The sequence below is a fragment of the Manacus candei genome, unplaced genomic scaffold, assembly GCF_025592945.1.
Source record: "Manacus candei isolate 608988 ecotype Guabito, Panama unplaced genomic scaffold, ASM2559294v1 h1tg000014l, whole genome shotgun sequence".
Classification (NCBI taxonomy): domain Eukaryota; kingdom Metazoa; phylum Chordata; class Aves; order Passeriformes; family Pipridae; genus Manacus; species Manacus candei.
The window spans coordinates 81270170-81288796 of record NW_026138062.1 but is presented as its reverse complement, the minus strand read 5'-3'; the positions used below and the strand labels follow the sequence as shown (position 1 = coordinate 81288796).

Genomic DNA, 18627 nt, shown 5'->3' with positions numbered 1-18627 from the left:
GGGGAAGGAGAGAGGGGAGGGGGGGGGGAAATGGCGGCGTGGAGCGTGCACTGACACCGCACTGCCGCTGTCACTGCCCCCGGACACTGCCAGTGCCGCTGCTCGCAGCCGCCGGGCGGCCGCCGCGCCGCCACCGCGCTTCGGCCCCTCACGGCTGCTCTAGTGCTGTCGCGGGCGGCTGGGCTCGGCTCGGCTGGATTCGGTTGCGCTCGGCTGAGTTCGGCCCAGGTCGGGTCAGTTCGGCTGGACTCGACGCCGTTCGAGTCGATTCGGGAGTGCTCGGTTGGACTCGCTCCTTTCGGCTCGATCCGGGAGTGTTCGGCTGATCTCGGTTCCGTTCGGCTCGATCCGGGAGGGTTCGGCTGATCTCGGTTACGTTCGGCTCGATCCGGGAGGGTTCGGCTGATCTCGGCTCGCTTCGTTTCCATCCGGGAGTGTTCGGCTGGAAGCGGCTCCGTTTCCTGACGGAGCTCCGGGGTGAAAGCGGCGCCTGCCCCACGTTAAACACTCAAAAATCGATTCTTTTCTGATTCCGTGCCCCCACACTAAACACTCAAAACACGGTGTTTTTTCTGATTCTCAGCTCCACGTTAAACACTCAAAAATCGGTGTTTTTTCTCATTCCTCGATACGACACCCCCCCCCCGTTAAACATTCAGAAATCGGTGTTTTTTCTCATTACCTCATCCCCTTCCCCAGGCTAAAGACTCAAAAATCGGTGTTTTTTCTCATTCCCTGGTCTCCCGCTCCACGTTATACGCTCAAACACCGATGTTTTTTCCGATTCTCAGCTCCACGTTAAACACTCAAAAAATCGCTGTTCTTCTGATCCCACGCTAAACACTCAAAAATCGGTGTTTTTCTGGTCCCCTGCCCCAAGTTAAACACTCAAAAGGCGATGCTTCTTCAAAGCACAAGTATAAACAGGAGCAGGACTGGAAGGCGGCTCCCCACGCAAAGTGTTGTGCCCCGGTGCTGATCATTAATCAATTCCTGCAGCTAATCAATGATCATGAGGGCACCCGGTGTGTGCCCCCGGTGCAGCTCCGAGCACTGAGCCAGCTTGTGCTGGAATCGGAATTTAAAAAAATCGCTTCAGCTCTCGTAGTTCTTTTAAAGAAAGCTACCAAGCTACAGAGGAGTGGTGGAAAATAATAATAATAATAATAATAATAATAATAATAATAATAATAATAATAATAATAATAATAATAATAAATAATAATAATAATAAATAATATTGCCTACCCTGTGTCAGTGTCTTGGCTTTTTGTGGTTTTTGCCAGTCTCAATGCGATAAATTAACTTCATGTGTAGTTTGCACTACTAATCTTGTTTGTGTCACTGCCCAAAAATTCTCAAAGAGTGGCTTGTTCTGCCACCTGAGAAACAGGAAGAACAAAGGAAGAACATATTCCATGATTCTGTGATAACTGGATTGCTGTTGGGAACAAATTATGGTCCCTGCATGTAGTGATTCTTTTTATCTTTGTACCAGCTGATGAAAGATGCGTGCAAATCTTACTCAGGCTGGTTGAAATCTGAAATATTTTTGAATTCAGCAGAGTCCTTGTCATTCTACACTTAATGAGGCACAAGTTTAGCTGAATTTCATTTAGATCAAGCATTTAAGGAGTTTCACAGAATGATGTGTCTGTCGCTTTTTTTCTTGCAATAACATTGTCTTGATCCTTGAAGATGTTAAGAACCCTAAATTTCGCTCTGTCTCCTACATTATTATTAACTTCGTGTATCATTTTTGACAAAGGAAGTGATTGACAGTGATCACCCATAAAAATGTCGTGTTCCTCGTTCTTTGATGATCTGTGTCTACCTCTCTGACTCATTCAGTCAATCTGTAATTAACTTACAGGGCAACTTTTTCTTTTTTTTTTTTTAATTTTTTTAGAATTTCCTGACATCCAGTGATACAAGTGACCAAAGTAAACCAAGGTGGTTCTGCAGCTGCCTTCTGGTGCAGCTGGAGCTGTGAGAAATCCAAGCTGTGGAGCTCTCTCTTGTATTCTCCATGAACACCAAGACTGGAGCCTGTAAAATACTTCCTTCTGGACAGGGGGTTACTCTGGAACTTCTTCCTGAGGGAAACTGGTGCAGGGGAAGTTTGTGATTTCGTCTGTTGGGAGCATTTAGGTTTTTAGGCTCTGCTATACTGTTACTGCTGAAGATTTGGCTTTAGCGTTAAAAAATACTTGTTGTTTTTTTTTTCTCCTGTTGACAAGTAAACATCTAAACCTGCTGTGGATGGATATCTAACCCTGGTGGGGCTTATAAGAACAACTAAAATTAATTAACAACATTAAAATTAACATCATCAAAATTAATTATTCAGCGCTTTAGGAAGCCTGCACAGTAGGAAGCAAGTTGTTGTTTGGGGTTTTTTTTCCAATTAGGAATTGCAAATTACATTTGTAGTGTAGATATTTGCAGTTCTCAGGCAGCCACCATTCTGAGTGCCAGTGCAGTTCTAGGTGTGTGAGCCAACAGCAATAAAAATATTCGAAATGTGAAACTGTTCCCCACCTGTACAACCACCTGTACAACCTCCTGGTAACTTTGTGGTCCTAGTTCTTCATCCCCTTCCTTCTTAGGTATTTTAAAACAAAGTATTTCATTTTGGACATGAGGAAATTTGACTTCAAAGGGTTTTTTCCACTCCGTAAGCGAGGTGAGAAGAAGCAAAAAATTGTTTGTGTCCAACTGGACAGGAATTCTGTTTCTTGTTTTCTGTTTGCTTGTTTGTTTAGGAGAAGGAAACTCGGATTATCCGGTCAGCAGGAGCAGAAAATGCTGTCTTTGTGAAAGCAGCTTTCAGCTTTAGCTCACTTTAGGCCCCAAACTCTTTCCTTCCCTCCCCACATTATCCAGGTTCTGGTTTGTGAGGTGATTTCTAAGTGTGTATAATCAGTTTGCAGTGTATTCTATAATCTGTCTTTACAGTTCTGTTGAACCTGTGTTCAAGTGCCTTATTTTATGTTGCCTATGTCAGGCATTCTAAAGCCACGTTCAGTCCTTTTTTCTTCCCCAGTAATGTGTGAGACTTAAAAATTGCCAAAAACTGTAGATGTGTTTTGCAACTTTTGCTTCCTAACTTTCAGAAATCGGTTTTTCTTGGTGTTTCTTCCTCCGCTGTTGAGAAAGTTAGATTTTAATTTGGTTTTTTAACATCACGTAGTCATCCTGCAGTCACTGCTTCAGAAGACAGGGTTTAAGGCAGTTAAGTGTCCTAGGGTGCAATAAAATTCTGGGTCCTATCAGATGTAACCACAAAGTATTTAAGCCTGAGAAGGAATATGTAACTAATTAACTCGTGAGCATTTTTTGGTTTTGCAATACGTCAGTAAAAAAATTCTAGTTGCATTATACTTGAGGGAGGTGAAGGAAATCCTGTGCAAGGGACAGTTCTTAGGCCTAAATTGATAAACCTTGGTACTCTTGAGAGGGACTGGTGGCACAAATCCTTACTTGTGGCTTCTATTTAGCTTTCCAGGTATCGTGGAGCAAATAATTCCTGTCAGGCTTTACTCTTGAGATTTAAAGCCTTTTTTTTTTTCATCACTCCTCTTACATTCCCTGCTGTGGCCAGGAGATGGCCCTTATGTCCGCACTAAGAGGGGCAAGCGAGGCAAACGCGATTTGTCTTCGCTGAAAGCGAGTTTGAGTAACGTCGGTAAATATCTTGGGCGAATGAGAACTCACAGGATAAAAGATCACTTTGATCTCGTAGCACATGAGGGGCACAGATTCAAGAACAAAGTCCAGGAACTTGTTGCACCACAAAAGAACTCTGTTTCCTTACTCGGTAAGAGGGATCTGACGTGCCCCTGAATTCATCAAACAAAACCCCTGTGTGTTGGCGGCGTTTGTTTGTTTTTTAAACGAGAATAGTCTAAAAGGCAGTTTCTAGCACTTTTTTTCCTGTTCCAGCTGAGATGTTGAGGCCTGGTCTAAAGACATTTTCCACTGAAAAAGGCATTATCACCTATGCTTTTCGTTGCTTCTACTTGCCCTTCCTCCCCAAATGATGGTATTTAATACCCTTCATGGAGACTGAGCTGTTCTGTTCTCCAGTGTAACCAACTTTCCATGCCCATTTGTGAAAAGCCATCCCAATTGCGAACCTTTCCTGTATAATTTTGTCACACATCAAGGACATTACTCTAAACTAGTCTTGTTGCAACAATACGTCTCCCCTCTGTAGCCAGATCCGAAGGGGTGGAGCTCTGAACATTGCTTTTAAGAGACTGTGGGAGGAGAAGATAAGGTGGCCATGGTGCAATATGCATGTATGGGGGGGTGTAAATATATATATATATATATATGTCTGTACGAATAAATAATGATGTTTTTTTCTAAGAAAATGAAACACGTTTTCATGTTGTTCTCACAACAGACTCTGCCAAAATAAACATTACTGTGCCTGTGCGAATCTTCTCTTACTTAGAGAAAATGAGTCGTGTGATGGGTACGTTTCATGTGCTGCTATAAAACACTTGAGTACCACAAAGGGAGGGGTGTTGCAAGAGCCTGAGATATGAGTGGAAGCTCTGTGTTTTCCTGCAGAAAAGCAGCAGACTGGTTGGTTAAAGCCTAAATTCCTGCCAGTGTGTCACAGGGCACACCAAGGTGTCCTCTCACTGTGGCTGAAATTCAGCCAAGGTACTTTGCTGAGACAAGGGTCTAGTTAGGAACATGGTTTGATGGTTGCTGAAGCTCAGCCACTGAACAACCCTTTTGGGAAAGAAATTCTCCCTGATATCCAACTAAAACTCCCCTGACTCAACTTGAGGCAGTTTCCTCTTGTCCTGTCACTTGTTACCTGGGAGAATAGGCTGATTCCCACCTCACTACAACCTCCTGTCAGGGAGTTGCAGAGCCAGAAGGTCCCCCCTGAGCCTCCTTTTCTCCAGGCTGAGCCCCCCCAGCTCCCTCAGCTGCTCCTGCTGCTCCAGCCCCTTCCCAGCTCCGTTCCCTTCCCTGCACACACATCAGCCCCTTAATGTCCTTCTGGTTGGGAAGGGCCCAAAACTGCCCCAGGGTTGGAGGTGCCTCAGCAGTGCCACATTCCCACAATTCATGGAAGTGGAGAAGCCATTTGGCTTTTTCGGGGTTTTAAGTTTTAATTTCCTGTTACCCAGAGCAGCGTGTCTCTAGGTTCTCCTGCTCCCCTGCACACCCATGATGTATTTGTCCTCTCTTGCCTTCTTAGAGCTGGCTGTGGCTCTCTGGCCTGGCAATACTTGGGTTTCTGCACTCGTGCTGCCGTTGCTATGCAACCAACCACCACCAGCAATTTGCATGACCCTTTCTCCAGATATGAAATTAATATGCAGGAATTAGTGCCAGCTGCAGTTGGTGATATGACCATTTTCAACCAGCCTTCTCCTCCCTGCTTTCCCCTCTGACACTGCCTCCACTGAACTACTGTGTTTGGGACTGGGGAATATTGATAGAAACAGGTCCCAAGTGACAAGAGCTCGTCCTCACCTGCTGAAAGCAGAAAAAATGCTCAAGGACAGAAAATAAAGGTGTGGGCAAAGTCTGGTGTGATGGGCCCTTATGTGCCACCAAAGGTGAGAAACCCATGTGAAATAAAAACCTTAGGGACCGTAAACGGGCAATTCCAACGGCAAAACTTTCTCTGGATTCTCCCAGGAGAATCTGGCTCGTTACAGAGCAATAATTCAAGTTGGTGGCTCGTGCTGCCAGATGGGCCACTGTGATGCTCTGGCCCGCCTTCCTGCCTGACACCCAGCTCCAAGCTTCTTCCTGCCTGGAATACAGCGGCCTCTAGAAAAAACATCTGACTTTGATTTAGAGAATTCCAAAGAAGGAGACTTTGCCATAATGCCTCGCTGGGTTGCTGTGCTGGTTAATTACCCTCACTGTTAAAAATATGTGTCGTATTTTATAGCTTGAATTTGTCAGGATTCAGCTCCCAACCCCTGGATCTCATTATAGCCTTGTCTGCAAGCCTGTGTTCATACTCAGACACACAGACACAGACTGGGAGCAGCCGCCCCCCTCCCTTTGCTAGGCTTTAAAGGACCAAGTTCCTCCACTATAAAGTGTATTATTTAGGTCTTTCTTCACTCTCATAGCTCTTTTCTGAACTTTCTTCATTTTCCCAACTTACTCTTTGAACTGGGGAGGTGCAGTTTTCCAGCCAGGGTTACAGGAGTGAGGAATACTCTGATTTTTTCTTCAGGGCTCCTTGCTTTTCCTTCATGTGGGCTCTGTTTTAAATGGACTAAGATGTTATTTTTGATAGACAGAAATCCCCGCCCAGTGCCTGACTCATGTTATCTCTTTTGGCCATTTCAGAGCAGACAGGGAGTAGCAGGGTCTGAAAGTGCTGTCAAAGCCAGAGTTTTCATGAGTAATTCCTCATCCTTGCCAAATATTTCATGGTACTTAGTGTTCATCAGCCAGGTGGATCAGTGCTGATTCAAGGGAGAAAGTATGTGTTCGCTACAGAAACAGGTGCAGAAATAAATAACCTACTGGGTTTTGTAGAAATCAACCTGATATTCAAACACGTCTTTGAGTGATTCTGTAATCATGTAAATATGCAAATCCAGAACTAGATTTTTAGCTGGTTGGTTTTTTCTTCTCCTTTTTTTTTGCTCCATTTCTCTAGAAAGTCTGCCACTGAAATATTTAAAAACTGTATTTGGATCCAGCAGGAACTGTCTTCCAGTTTTCCACCAAAGGATTTACAAGGATGTATTGACCCTTTCCTTTCCCCTTTCCTTTCCTTTCCTTTCCTTTCCTTTCCTTTCCTTTCCTTTCCTTTCCTTTCCTTTCCTTTCCTTTCCTTTCCTTTCCTTTCCTTTCCTTTCCTTTCCTTTCCTTTCCTTTCCTTTCCTTTCCTTTCCTTTCCTTTCCTTTCCTTTACCCTTTCCTTTCCCCTTTCCTTTCCCCTTTCCTTTCCCCTTTCCTTTCCCCTTTCCTTTCCCCTTTCCTTTCCCCTTTCCTTTCCCCTTTCCTTTCCCCTTTCCTTTCCCCTTTCCTTTCCCCTTTCCTTTCCCCTTTCCTTTCCCCTTTCCTTTCCCCTTTCCTTTCCCCTTTCCTTTCCCCTTTCCTTTCCCCTTTCCTTTCCCCTTTCCTTTCCCCTTTCCTTTCCCCTTTCCTTTCCCCTTTCCTTTCCCCTTTCCTTTCCCCTTTCCTTTCCCCTTTCCTTTCCCCTTTCCTTTCCCCTTTCCTTTCCCCTTTCCTTTCCCCTTTCCTTTCCCCTTTCCTTTCCCCTTTCCTTTCCCCTTTCCTTTCCTTTCCTTTCCTTCAGGGAAGTTGGAGTCAAGGGCAAATGGTCTAAACCATCACTTCTCCCAGAGCTCCTCCTCCTTTGTGCTCTTTGAACCAATGTGATAGGGGACTCGAGCTTGTTGATAATATTTCTGAGACTGAAAAATAAGCAAGAAAGATGAATAACCTGGAAAGAAACAGAAAATAAATGAGAGCAAACATCCCTTTGAGCATGCAGCAAGTATTGCTGAGCTAGTCTGGTTTGGGCCAAGTATCCCAAGGGAGCTTGGGGAGGGAGTTGAGGGCAGCTTCTGGAGTTGCTGCTCAGCACTCAAGGCAGGAGCAGGGATTTGAGGGTGTAGCACTTTGGAAAGGGAACTGTGCAATGGTGAGAGATTCTGTTGTGGACTAAAACACAGTGGGAAACAAAGGAGCTGTGGGAGGAAGGCTTTGCACAGTGCATCCCCAAGCTTTGGGAAGGAAAACAAAACCAGTACAGAGTGAAAAATCAGTTCATCCTGTAGGAAACTTTGAGGTAATTACCCAAGAATTACCCAAGAATACAGTGTATGAGGTGCACTGGTGACAGAGAGGCTCCCTATGAAATGCACAGCCAGTCCATTCCAGGTTGGGTAGGTGGTTCCCCCGTAGATTCTGATGCTGTGAGTCCAAGCCCACCAGTCTGGACCAGTGTAACAGCACAGTGCAGACTGAGGCTGCCGGAGGAATTTCCTCTTCCCCTCCTCTAAGCACTATCTTGACAGCTGAGTCCAGCCAGAGAGCTCTTGCTGACACACCCTCAGTTGGAACATCTGGAGAGTGTAAGCTCTGCTTTCTCCGTGAAACATCCTCAGCTCAGGAATTTACTTCTCCCAGTGGCCTCGCAGAGCCGACGTCCACTGACCTTCAGGGCACAGTGGAAGGCCCATCTGCTTTCTCAAACCTTTGCCTGGGGGTCTGGAAGGGGGACTCACGGATAACTCATCCCATGGGAGTCTGTGAGAGGAACAGGGGCCAGCCTGGTATGTCTCAGGTTTTTAAACCATGTACACGTGTCCAGGCTATTAAACAAGCTGAACAAAATCATTTTACCTTCCAGGCATTTTACAATAAATACATTTATTGAAATGAATAAACCTCCCAGATTTTGGTAGCTGTGCCATGAGAGTTCTTTGTGCTTGAGTGAGAAAGTGGTCTCTCCCAGGCCACCCTGGGAAGTTCTTGATCCTGCAAAGGAAGTGTATCCCAAGTACTTCTGTGACAGCAGACTGGCACATGGTGACGTGCTCAGGATTAAACCAACACATCCTGTGCAGCACCATCACATCCTTCCTGCTTCCACACCTGCCTCTGCCTCCCTTCCCAGCAAAGCCCTGGGAGCAGGGATCAAAAACCAGATCTTTGCCTTCTCACTTGTGTGAGTTGTGCTATTAAACAAATAAACCTCATAAAAAAGGAGAATGGGAGCTGGTCCTGCAATTATTTTCACGTTGGCAGAGCATCCTCTTCCTTTTACACCCCTTTCTTTTTGCAAGTTAAGAATAGCCCCATCTAGATTTTTATGCTAACACAAATAGGTTCTCACTTCAAAAAAATCTCCTTTAAATAACAGCCCTGTAATATCTGAAACCCAAATATTACTAAAATAAAACTATAAAAAACAAACACAAAAAATTAAAAACCCCAACAAAATCCCACTAAAACAAACAAAAAAACCCCCAAACAAAACAAAACCCCAAATAAAACAAACAAAAAACAAACACACAAAAAAACCCCAAAACAAAAATAAAAACCTGCAAAATCCCCAGTTATTTTAAAACGGGATGAAATACCAAGGAAAGCATATGCAATAACAGGCTGATTTTTTCTTTTTTTTAGCCTATCAGCACTAAGTCAGGCTTTCTCCTATGACCTGACTGAAGTCAGCAGTTAACCATGGACCTGCTGATGTGGCAGGTAAACGTTAAATGCCACCAGCAGCTGCACCAGAAGAGGCACCAGCTCGGGAAGGTGAAACGTTTTGCTGATGGGCTCCATTCTGAAAGCCAATAACACATTTTACTGCAATATTTTAAAGGGCTGGAGGTGGCAAAGGACAATACTGTCAGGGTAACTCTGCATTTCTTTGCTTTCGTGGGTTTAAATAGAGTTCTAAATTATTTTTAGTATCTTGTTGTTACAGCTTTTGCAACCTGAAGACAGACCACTGCCTTTAATTCATTAGTAATTTCAACAGTTAATCAGCAAATGTCATTACCTAGAAAGACTGCAGCTCAAAGTAAAGCACACTGGAGTTAAATTCAAATTAGAGCACGGACAGAAATGAATGCAGCCTTTGATCCCCTTTCCATCCAGACTGCACCCTGATGGGCACAGCTGGACAGGATAGAAATCGTGAGAAGGCAGCGGTCTAGGGCGGGTAAAAGGATACTGTCAACTCATTAAGTCCTCAAGTTGAGTCAATTAAAAATAAAATTGACTGGGTTCTTTCAGAACTCTCGTAATGTTTGCTGCAATGGATGTTTCTTGCCAGTTTTATTTTTAAAAGAGGCTGATTTTCAGGTGTTGGACCGGAAAACATACCATTAACATCTGTTTAATCCTCCCAGTGGCCAAACCCGTGTTTCTGTCAGGGGAGTAGGAGCTGTGAGCCCAAACAAAGGCACAGAGCTCTGCCTGCCTGTCTCTCCGAAGGAATGTTCCTTTGGGCAGGGGAAGGGTTCACTTCCAAACCCCCTCATCACAGTCATATATTTCAGTAAGACAGGATGCAGCCTCTTTCCAACTTGAAAACAATATGTACTTTTTACTCTTCCAGTATAACTATCTGCAGAACAGAGGGGGGGGTTTTGCCCCCTTTTTCCCTCGTTCCCATGCAGCAATGTTGTTAGACCCCTCATATATGTCACACTGACTGGAGAATCCGTGGCACGGACCAGACTGACCACGAATGATCCTGCCTTGCCACTTTCCTGAGCTGTGCATGGGCTGGGTCACCTTCCCTGCAAACACAGGGACACTCCTGGCACCTTCCCACTTCAGCTTCGATTTAGGAAACCTCAATCCAGTTCTCTCTGGGACCATTTGGACTAGCTGGAACCAGATTTACCAGTCCCAGTTGACTCAGGAAGGCCTGATGACCACGGCAGTTTGTGTGAGGGGGAGATCTGCGTGCCACAGGGAGGTACCAGGTCACCTGCACTGCCTCACCGTGTGCTTACACTGCAATTTCTCTGGTGGCCAGGTCAGGAGGGGACTTGTCCTAAACTTCCTGGCCCTTTTAAACATTCTGGGTTCCCTCCCAGCCCCCGTTCATAGCACAGCAGCACAACCACGCTGCCATGGCATCGCACAGGGGAAGGGAAGGGAGGCAGCTCCAGTTTAGCTCTTAGGGATGTGTCATGCCAAAGTCACCCCAGTTCCATCAGTTCAGGCAGTGGGACATGGTCCTGTGTCCCCACACCTTCCCACAGGGGACCAAACTGCTCCTGGGATAGTGTTTGGTCAGAGGACATGCACACTCTTGTCTTAGGTGGCTGTGTGCTGTAATACTTGTAAGTGAATCCAGTGCATGCAATGAGTGGAAATTTTCAATCCAAACTATTATTTATGGGCTTTGAAGCTTTCCCTTCTCCAGTTTCTGCCTGCTGGAGCAGTGTTGGATTTCTGTTTTGTCTGAAAGTTCGTCTGAAAACATATATTTCACTGAGCGCGGTGGTGTGGAGCCAGTCCCAGGGTTCTCAGCCTTGGAACCACGCTGTATTGAGCCACCAGAGTACATTTTGGAGGGGCTAGTGGGAAACTAAGGGAGTCAAAGAAGAGCTTAAAAAGCAGAGAGAAGTGTGTTTGCCAGCTCTCTGGTGGGAACAGCGGCTCTGCCTGGGGCGGGATGGGAGCACAGCCCTAGGCCGGCTGGTGTCAGGTACAGCTGCGTCTCGAGGGAAGGTTTTGCTGACACAACTCACATCTGCTAAGGGTGCACCTGGCTCCTTTTCTATTACAAAGTATTTCCTAACGCAACTACACGCGGGCAAAACTTGAACACGTGGATTATCCCCCATCCTCGCTCTCCTCCGCTGCCGTTTGCCAGTGCAGCCTCCAGCTGGGTGGGACGGGGCTGCGAGGTGACAATGGCAATGTACTCGTTCCTTCTCCCTCCCCACGAGGTGGGAAGATCGGTCGGGAAAGGGAAGATCGGTCGGGAAAGGACAGTCCCATGGACGCGGATGGGAGCCCAGGTCGCCTCCTCGCTGCCGGGGGGAGCATTTGGGGGATGCAGGCTGCGGGATGGGGAGGGTGCTCAGCCGGGATCCCGGCTCAGCAGGACAGGAGAAGGAAGACGAAGCCAGCGGCGGGAGAGAGGAGCTGAGAGCCGGGAGGGAGGAGATGGAGAAGCGGGCGGGGAGGACGCGGAGCGGAGCCGCCGGAGCAGCGGGAGCGGTCGCGCCTCTCCCCGAGGAGGACTCGGACGTGCTCGGGGAAGGGAGGTGGGGAAAAGCAACACAAAAGATACTCCCGGGCAGCAGAGCCACATGCAGAGCGAAACCACGGCCGTGCCCGGGGGCGGGAAGCCCCGAGTTAATTCCTGGGGGCGGGGAGCCCCGGGTTAATTCCCGGGAGAGCGATGCTCCGCAGCCCCGCGCTGGGATGCCGGGGGCGGGCGGGGAGGAGGGGGCAGCCGGGTTTGCAAACACCCAGATGCGCCGGGTCTGGGTCGCAGCTGCTCCCGCCGCGTGCGAGCGCATTAAATTACCTCAAAATTCAAACTGAATGAGAGACCCTTTCCCCTCCCTCTCTCCCTCCGCCGGTCCCTCCCTCTCCTTTTCCCGGTCCCTCCTCCACGCGGGCAGCGGGGCAGCAGCAGCCGGAGAAGGAGGAGGGACGGACGGACGGAGGGAAGGAGGGAGGGGCGGCAGCAGCAGCAGCAGGAGCAGCAGACTCAGCCCGGGGCACCTCAGCCCCTCCGCCGGAGCCTCCGCCGCTCTGCCCGGAGCAGCTCGGGTGACCGCCCCGCGGGCCGGGGGCAGCGGCAGGGGAAGGGGCCGGGGGACAAGGGACAGAGCCGGGCATGCCGGCGGCGGCGGGCGATGGGCTCCTGGGCGAGCCGGCGGCGGTGGCGGCGGGCGCGGAGGGGCGGCGGGCGGCGGCGGACGGGGGCTCCTTCCTGGCCGCCTGGCTGAGCGCGGCGGCGCCCCGGGAGCGGCTCCGCGACTTCCAGCACACCAAGAGGGTCGGCAACTACCTGATCGGCAGGAAGCTGGGCGAGGGATCCTTCGCCAAGGTCCGCGAGGGGCTGCATGTGCTCACCGGAGAGAAGGTACCGCGCCCTCCCGGGAGACCCTCCGGGGGGATGCGGGGGGGGGGGGGAAGGGGATGGGAGTGGGGGTGCCGGGTCCCTGCCGGACGGGGGGATGGATGAGCCCCCCCCGGGACAATGAGCTCCCTGGGGAGCACGGAGGAGCCCCCTGGGAAGGAGGAGACCCCCCGGAGGATGGAGGAGCACCCCTGGGAGAATAGAGGAGCTTTCTCCGAAGGTGAGCCCCCGGAGGACGGAGGGACCCCTCCGGAGGATGGAGGAGCTTCCTTGGAGGGTGAGCCCCCCGGGAGGAGGTTGGAGGAGCCCCCGGAGGATGGAGGAGCCCCCCCGGGGCTCTCCTTGGCGCCGTCCCCCAACTTCCCGCTGCCGGCGGGAACCGGCGCTTCCCCCCGCGCCTGCAACCTCGCCTTCCCCTTGGAATAATATACTTCGCTCGCCTTGACCCGTCTTCCTTTTTTTATTTCTTTTTTAATTTTTAAATTTTAATTTTATCTTCTTCTCCCTCTCCACACCCTCTCCCTCTCCACACACCCCCCCCCCCCTCGCTTGTTTAGTTTTTTGTTTGGTTGGTTGGTTTGGTTTTGGGGTTGGGTTTTTTTGGGTGAGAGATGTGTTTTCCGTGGTGAGGCTCGTGCTGCTGAGGACCCGTCGCTGTGTTTAGTTCAGTCGCGACATGTCACGTGTGGGTACATGCACACGGGTGCTCGTCGGGCACCGGGGCGATGGGAGATGCTGCGGTGCCCGCAGGAGGGGGCACGGTCTGGCCGTCGCAAGTTGCTGGCACAGTGCACGGCAAATCTCTCTGATGATGGGATGCACCCCGGGTGGGTTTTTCCCGGGGTGCTGGTTAGAAAAGTCTGCTCAGAGTCTCCGCGTTTAGTTTGTTATTTAGAGCCCTTCCATGGAGGGTTTTGCCCATCAGTCAGGACGTGTCGCAGCGTTATAAGGAGTAGAAGGAGCTTGGCTGGGCAGTAAACAGAGCAAGGACAAGCCCCCCGGGGTCCCCTCGTGAAGAGTTGTGCTGCTCTTGTTTAGCAGCACAACTTGTAAGTCCTGTAGGAGCAGCTGGGGGGGCTCAGCCTGGAGGAAGGGAGGCTCAGGGGGGACCTTCTTGCTCTCTGCAACTCCCTGACAGGAGTTTTTAGTGAAATGGGAGGCAGGCTCTTCTCCCAGGGAACAAGTGAAGATGAGAGGACATAACCTCAAGCTGTGCCAGGGAGGTCCAGGTTGGACATCAGGAGGAATGGAAAGGGTTGCTAAACATTGGCAGGGCTGCCCAGGGAGGTTTGGAGTCCCTGGAGGTGTCCGAGCAATGACTGGATGTGGCACTCAGTGCTCTGGGCTGGGGGACAGGGTGGGCATCGGGCACAGGCTGGACTCAGTGCCCTCGGAGGGCTTTTCCAGCTCAGTGATTCTGTGAGCTATTGAATGCTGCTTCTCCTGTATCAGCCCCTGAACAGACGACAGTGTCCCATCCCCAAAGCAGGTTGTTACTGAAAGCTCCCTGGACCAGTGGGGCTGTGCACATGTAACTCCCTCCAGCTCCAGCAGCCCTGGCACTGTGCTGCTGCCAAGATTGCACCTTGGCAATTGCATTCTTGTATTCTGGGGTAGTTATTTCCTTCTTCTTTTTTTTTTTTTTTTCATTCCAGTAGATTTGTCACAGTGTGAATTAATATAGAGCTCTGAATCTCATCTTGAGAAAAATGATAAGGTTGGTGAATGTTATCATATAGGAATGCAAAAAAAAAAATGTTGCTGTCCTCTGTTACCAAGCGTGTGCTTCTCCTTGGCAACAGAAACATCCAATGATCCGCCAGTTGATAAAAGGCACATGCACACACACGTCCTCCCCACCTCCACGTTTTGGGATTGCTACATTTATCTCAGTCTGTTAAGAGGGGAAAAAATAAAAAGACCCACCACACGCCCCTCTGTCTCAGCTCCCGGGCCTGCTGCTAGAGTTGGGTTTTTTTTCCCCTTCCATCTCTTGAATAACACACACTGTGACAAGGTGACAAGCAGAAACTCAGAGGAGTCACGCTTCCTTCCTGCTGAGCTGCCGTGTCCATCTCTGGACAGGCAGGATGATCCCAGAGCTGTGTCTGACCTGAGCATCAAAGGGAGCTCTTGCTGTCAGTGGGTGAAAGATCACTCACATAGTTTCAAATTCATTAATCAAAGGTCCGTCTTCCCAGAAAATTTAATTTGAGATAACGGGTAGAAGATAAGGATTATCAATGATTTGCTTGGGGTGAGGTCCTCCCTCAGTGATGATCCTCCCTCTCAGTGGAGGGGTGAATGCTTTCCATCCCACATGGGGATTTCACCCCTGATGGACATTGGGCTCCCCTGGGCATGTTCCTGTGCCGAGCTTCCACGTTGCCCCCAGCCAAAGGCAGCTGAAACGTGCCCAGACTGGCTCTGCCTTGCAGCTGCCAGCAGCTCTGCCCACATGGAGCCCACCACAGGCGACAGGGAGATGGGGGAGAGAGGGAAAACATCTGCTCACCCGGGCTCCTTCCTGCTGGAAGGAGAGGAGGCTGGGACTGGAAGGGTGTAGCAATGGGATTGGGAGCAAAAGTGCCAGGCGGTGTGAGAGTGGGGACTGTCTGTCGGCAGCAGGTTCTGTGGGAACAGGACCTTGTACATAAGGAATGTTTTATCTCCAGCAGAGCAGCCTGGTACATGCAGGGCCACATCCATTGCTAAGCTGTGTTTGTGGCCTCTGAGAAATCTCGGTGTAAAGCAGCCAGGGTGCTGGGGAGATGGGTCTGACGGTGCCAGGTCGGAGCCTGAGTGACAGCGATGCTCAGCACAGACACCTCCTCCTCCAGACATCAGGTGACTGGAGTCAGCCTGGAGTTAAGGGAGCTGTCTGAGACATGGCAGCAGCAGCTGCAGGTGACAGTTCTGTCATCCCTCCATCCCTAAACTTGTGTTGTACCAGGAGGGAAAATTCCCCCCCTTGCTCCATAAGGGCTGGTGCTGTCCCCCATTCCATACCCTGAGTCACAAGTTGGCTGTGTGCAGTCTCCCAGTCGCTTGCTGAGGGAAAGTTGATCAGCAGGAGTGTGCACTCACTGCTGTCCCAAGTGGAGTTCAGCACAGCAGAGGGTGGCAGCACAGCCGTGTCCCGCCGACAGCTCCCTGGATCAGTGGGATCGCTGCATTTTTCTAAGCTGATGCTTTACGAGCCTGTTATTCCAGGATTAGTGCCTGCATGTGTTTTGAAAGGGAAAAAAAAGAACCAATCGACGTCTGATTTTTTTACGTTGTAAAGCCACTGTTGAGCCAAGGACATTGCCTAAATTCAATAAAGTTGCCCTAAGAATGTGAAGTAGAGTCTTACTGCTGATGTCTGGTAGCTGTTCTGGCAGAGCCCGGGCCCTTATGGTCACTGAAATGTCTGACTTTAGCGAGGGGAGCCCAAACAGGTTTTGATTTGCAGCAGCCTTTAGCAACTCCACGGGAGTTAATGTGCATTGTTGTTTCAGAAAATGGTGTGTTTAGGAATGAAATCCGTGGATTAATGAGTCCCCAGCTAGGCTTGGATCCACTGCACTGACACAATGCATTGTACAGAATCGAGGCAGCGTGGGGTGGGTGCCAAAAATCTGCCATTACCTCACCCTGACATTACTAGAAGCTAAAAGGGTCTTGGAGAGAGCCTGGGACGGTACATTCTGTGGGCCAAACGCTGGTTGCTTTAGCGGGGCAGCTGATGGATGATGCCCTTTGAGTGACCTGTGTGGGACGGGACTCGGCAGCTCCCGCCAGCTCAGGGGGGTGAGCTGAGGTGAGATGTTTAAACCTTCCCCGTGAAGGTTTTTATCAGTGGGCTTTAAAGCACGTCCCTCCCAGTGCTGCCTGTGGTTTGTGCTGCCACAGTGCCAGGCATGTTATTATTTTCTGGGCTTGCAGAACTGATGCAATTAAGTGTACTTTAGCTGAGCGCACGGGAATGTTGAACAGATTACTCTTTCCGTGGCTTTTGAATAGAATATCGCAGCCTATAATCTGACATTTTGGGGTAAAGGGCTGATTTGTCAGCTTGGCTCAGGCAGTCTTTATTGCTAATCCTAAGGAAACATCGTTCCTCTGCGAAGAGCAAGCCAATTTAGCTTTAAATTGTGGCTCTGGAGCCCTGCTGAGTGAGCTGTATTCGGGTAACTTTGGGAGCCTGTGCACAGTATTTCCTTGGATTGTTCCAAGCCTTCTGCTGATGGCTCAGGAGGGTCAGTCACTGGGCAGAGGGAATCAGGCAAAGGCAGATATCGCAATATACTGATTTTTTTGCACTCTTAGGCAGCTGAGAGTATGCTGCCATCCCTGTGGTGGGGTGAGGGGGGGTCTGTCAGCAGAATGAGTAATTGTGTTATCTATTATGTTATTTCCTGTGGATCCCAATAGCTGTGCAGCACTGCGGAGTGACAATCTATTGACAATATATTGAGCCCAAGTTCCTGTAAACAAACCCGAGCCAAGATTATACTCAACTCCCTTTTTGGTGTAATCTTTGGCACTAGGAAAAAAGAGTCCCTGAGGCGAATTGGATCGTTTGATTTCTCATCCACCGAAAGCTTTGTTTATCACTTTTTTTAGCACTATTGTTAAGATGCAGCAAGGTACATTTTTAGTCACAGTTAATCAAGTGGCTTTCTGCAACAGTGGGAAGCAGTGGCTAAAAATACAATTTTACCAGTTTCTTCTATGAAGGCAAAGCAATTAATATTAAAAGTGGCCTTTTCACAGAAGAGTTCGCATTCAGAATGTGTTCCTGTATTAAAAAGCGAAGAAAAAATAAAAAGAAGAGGTGTGTTTGGGCCCCCTGGAGGAGCTGGGGTGGGTGGGTGGGCAGAGCAGTCTCCCTGCAGAGAGCTGGAAATGCCTCTTTGCGTCACAGTGTTAATTTTGCCTTGATAAATTCACTGGGACTTCAGGGAATGGAGACTTGGTCGCCAAAGGCCTTTGGGTGTGTTGGTAGGGGAGATGTTGCCCTGCTGATGCCCTGGGTAACCCTTCTTCCCTTGGGGGCATAGGGGAAACCAACTCTGGTGGGGGCTTCCTATTAAGGGCTTCTGGGCTGTGGCTGTCAGCCCTGTGTGTATCCCAAAATCCAGCAGTAGTCCTGGCTTAAAACCTGGGAAAATGGGTACAGACTCATGTACAGTTCTAGGTTTTTTTACCTTTGTCAGAGATCTGAGTTTTGGGGGCCCTCTATGTGTGTGTGGTGTCCCTTTCAACCCCCAAGTCACTTCATTGCAAACAAAAGCTGAGTTTCTAAGGTGCCTGCTGGTCTTTCACTTTGAGCCTTTCCTTTTTTTTTTCTCCCACAGGTATTGTGGGGTTGCAGGTAAAACTGAGAGACCTGTAATTCCTTCATTGTTTTCAGGGGCTCTGAGGGTGAAGCTGCAGGATTTTAATTTGAAATTTGATCTGTTATTTATGTTCTTCCCCCAGTGATACTTGTACATCAGTTTCCTGGCTGTGTTTGTTCTGTCACTCTTAAATGTTTAGTTAGTAGTTCTCTCCTTACCTGTTTCTCTACATACTTTCAAATATTTATCTCTATCAAACAAACAAAAAAAAAATCCTGTTTTGAAAAGCTGTGCAAATCCACAGGGTGGCTTTTTCCCAGAATGCTGTTCACCTTCATTAACGGCTGCCAACTGTTGCACCTGGATGCTGTGCCACTCTTAATTACACACACCGAGGAAAGAAAAGGAGGGTGTTTCTTGCAGCCTGAATTTTGCCATTTTCTTGCTGCCCAGCATTTGCTCTCACAGCTTTGGCACTGTTCTTTTCCCAGAGGTTTGGGTATGTGTGTGCAGATACGTGATTTGTACTGAACCTACACATATGTTGTGAACATGTGATGCTCCAGGAAATTATTTGGAGAGTCATGGTTGCAATGGCAGCACTGAGGACTAGTCTGGGAGTGGGACCAGGAGATAGGTTGCTGTGTCAGCTTAGTATTCCCTGAGAAGTTATGGAGCTTGCAGGAGTTTGGCACAAGGCAGAGTGAAGCCAAACTGCTGGCGTGC

General features: G+C 49.0%; 1 protein-coding gene across 1 annotated transcript in view; it reads left to right on the top strand.

Moving 5' to 3' along the window:
• Positions 1 to 11869: 11869 nt before the first annotated feature.
• The window catches only part of HUNK (hormonally up-regulated Neu-associated kinase), a 46078-nt gene continuing 39320 nt past the window's right edge, over positions 11870 to 18627 (top strand). The window contains exon 1 of the mRNA XM_051779505.1: positions 11870 to 12580. Within this exon, the coding sequence (XP_051635465.1) occupies positions 12332 to 12580 (249 nt within the window). The 5' untranslated portion in view covers positions 11870 to 12331. The remainder of the gene's footprint in view (positions 12581 to 18627) is intronic.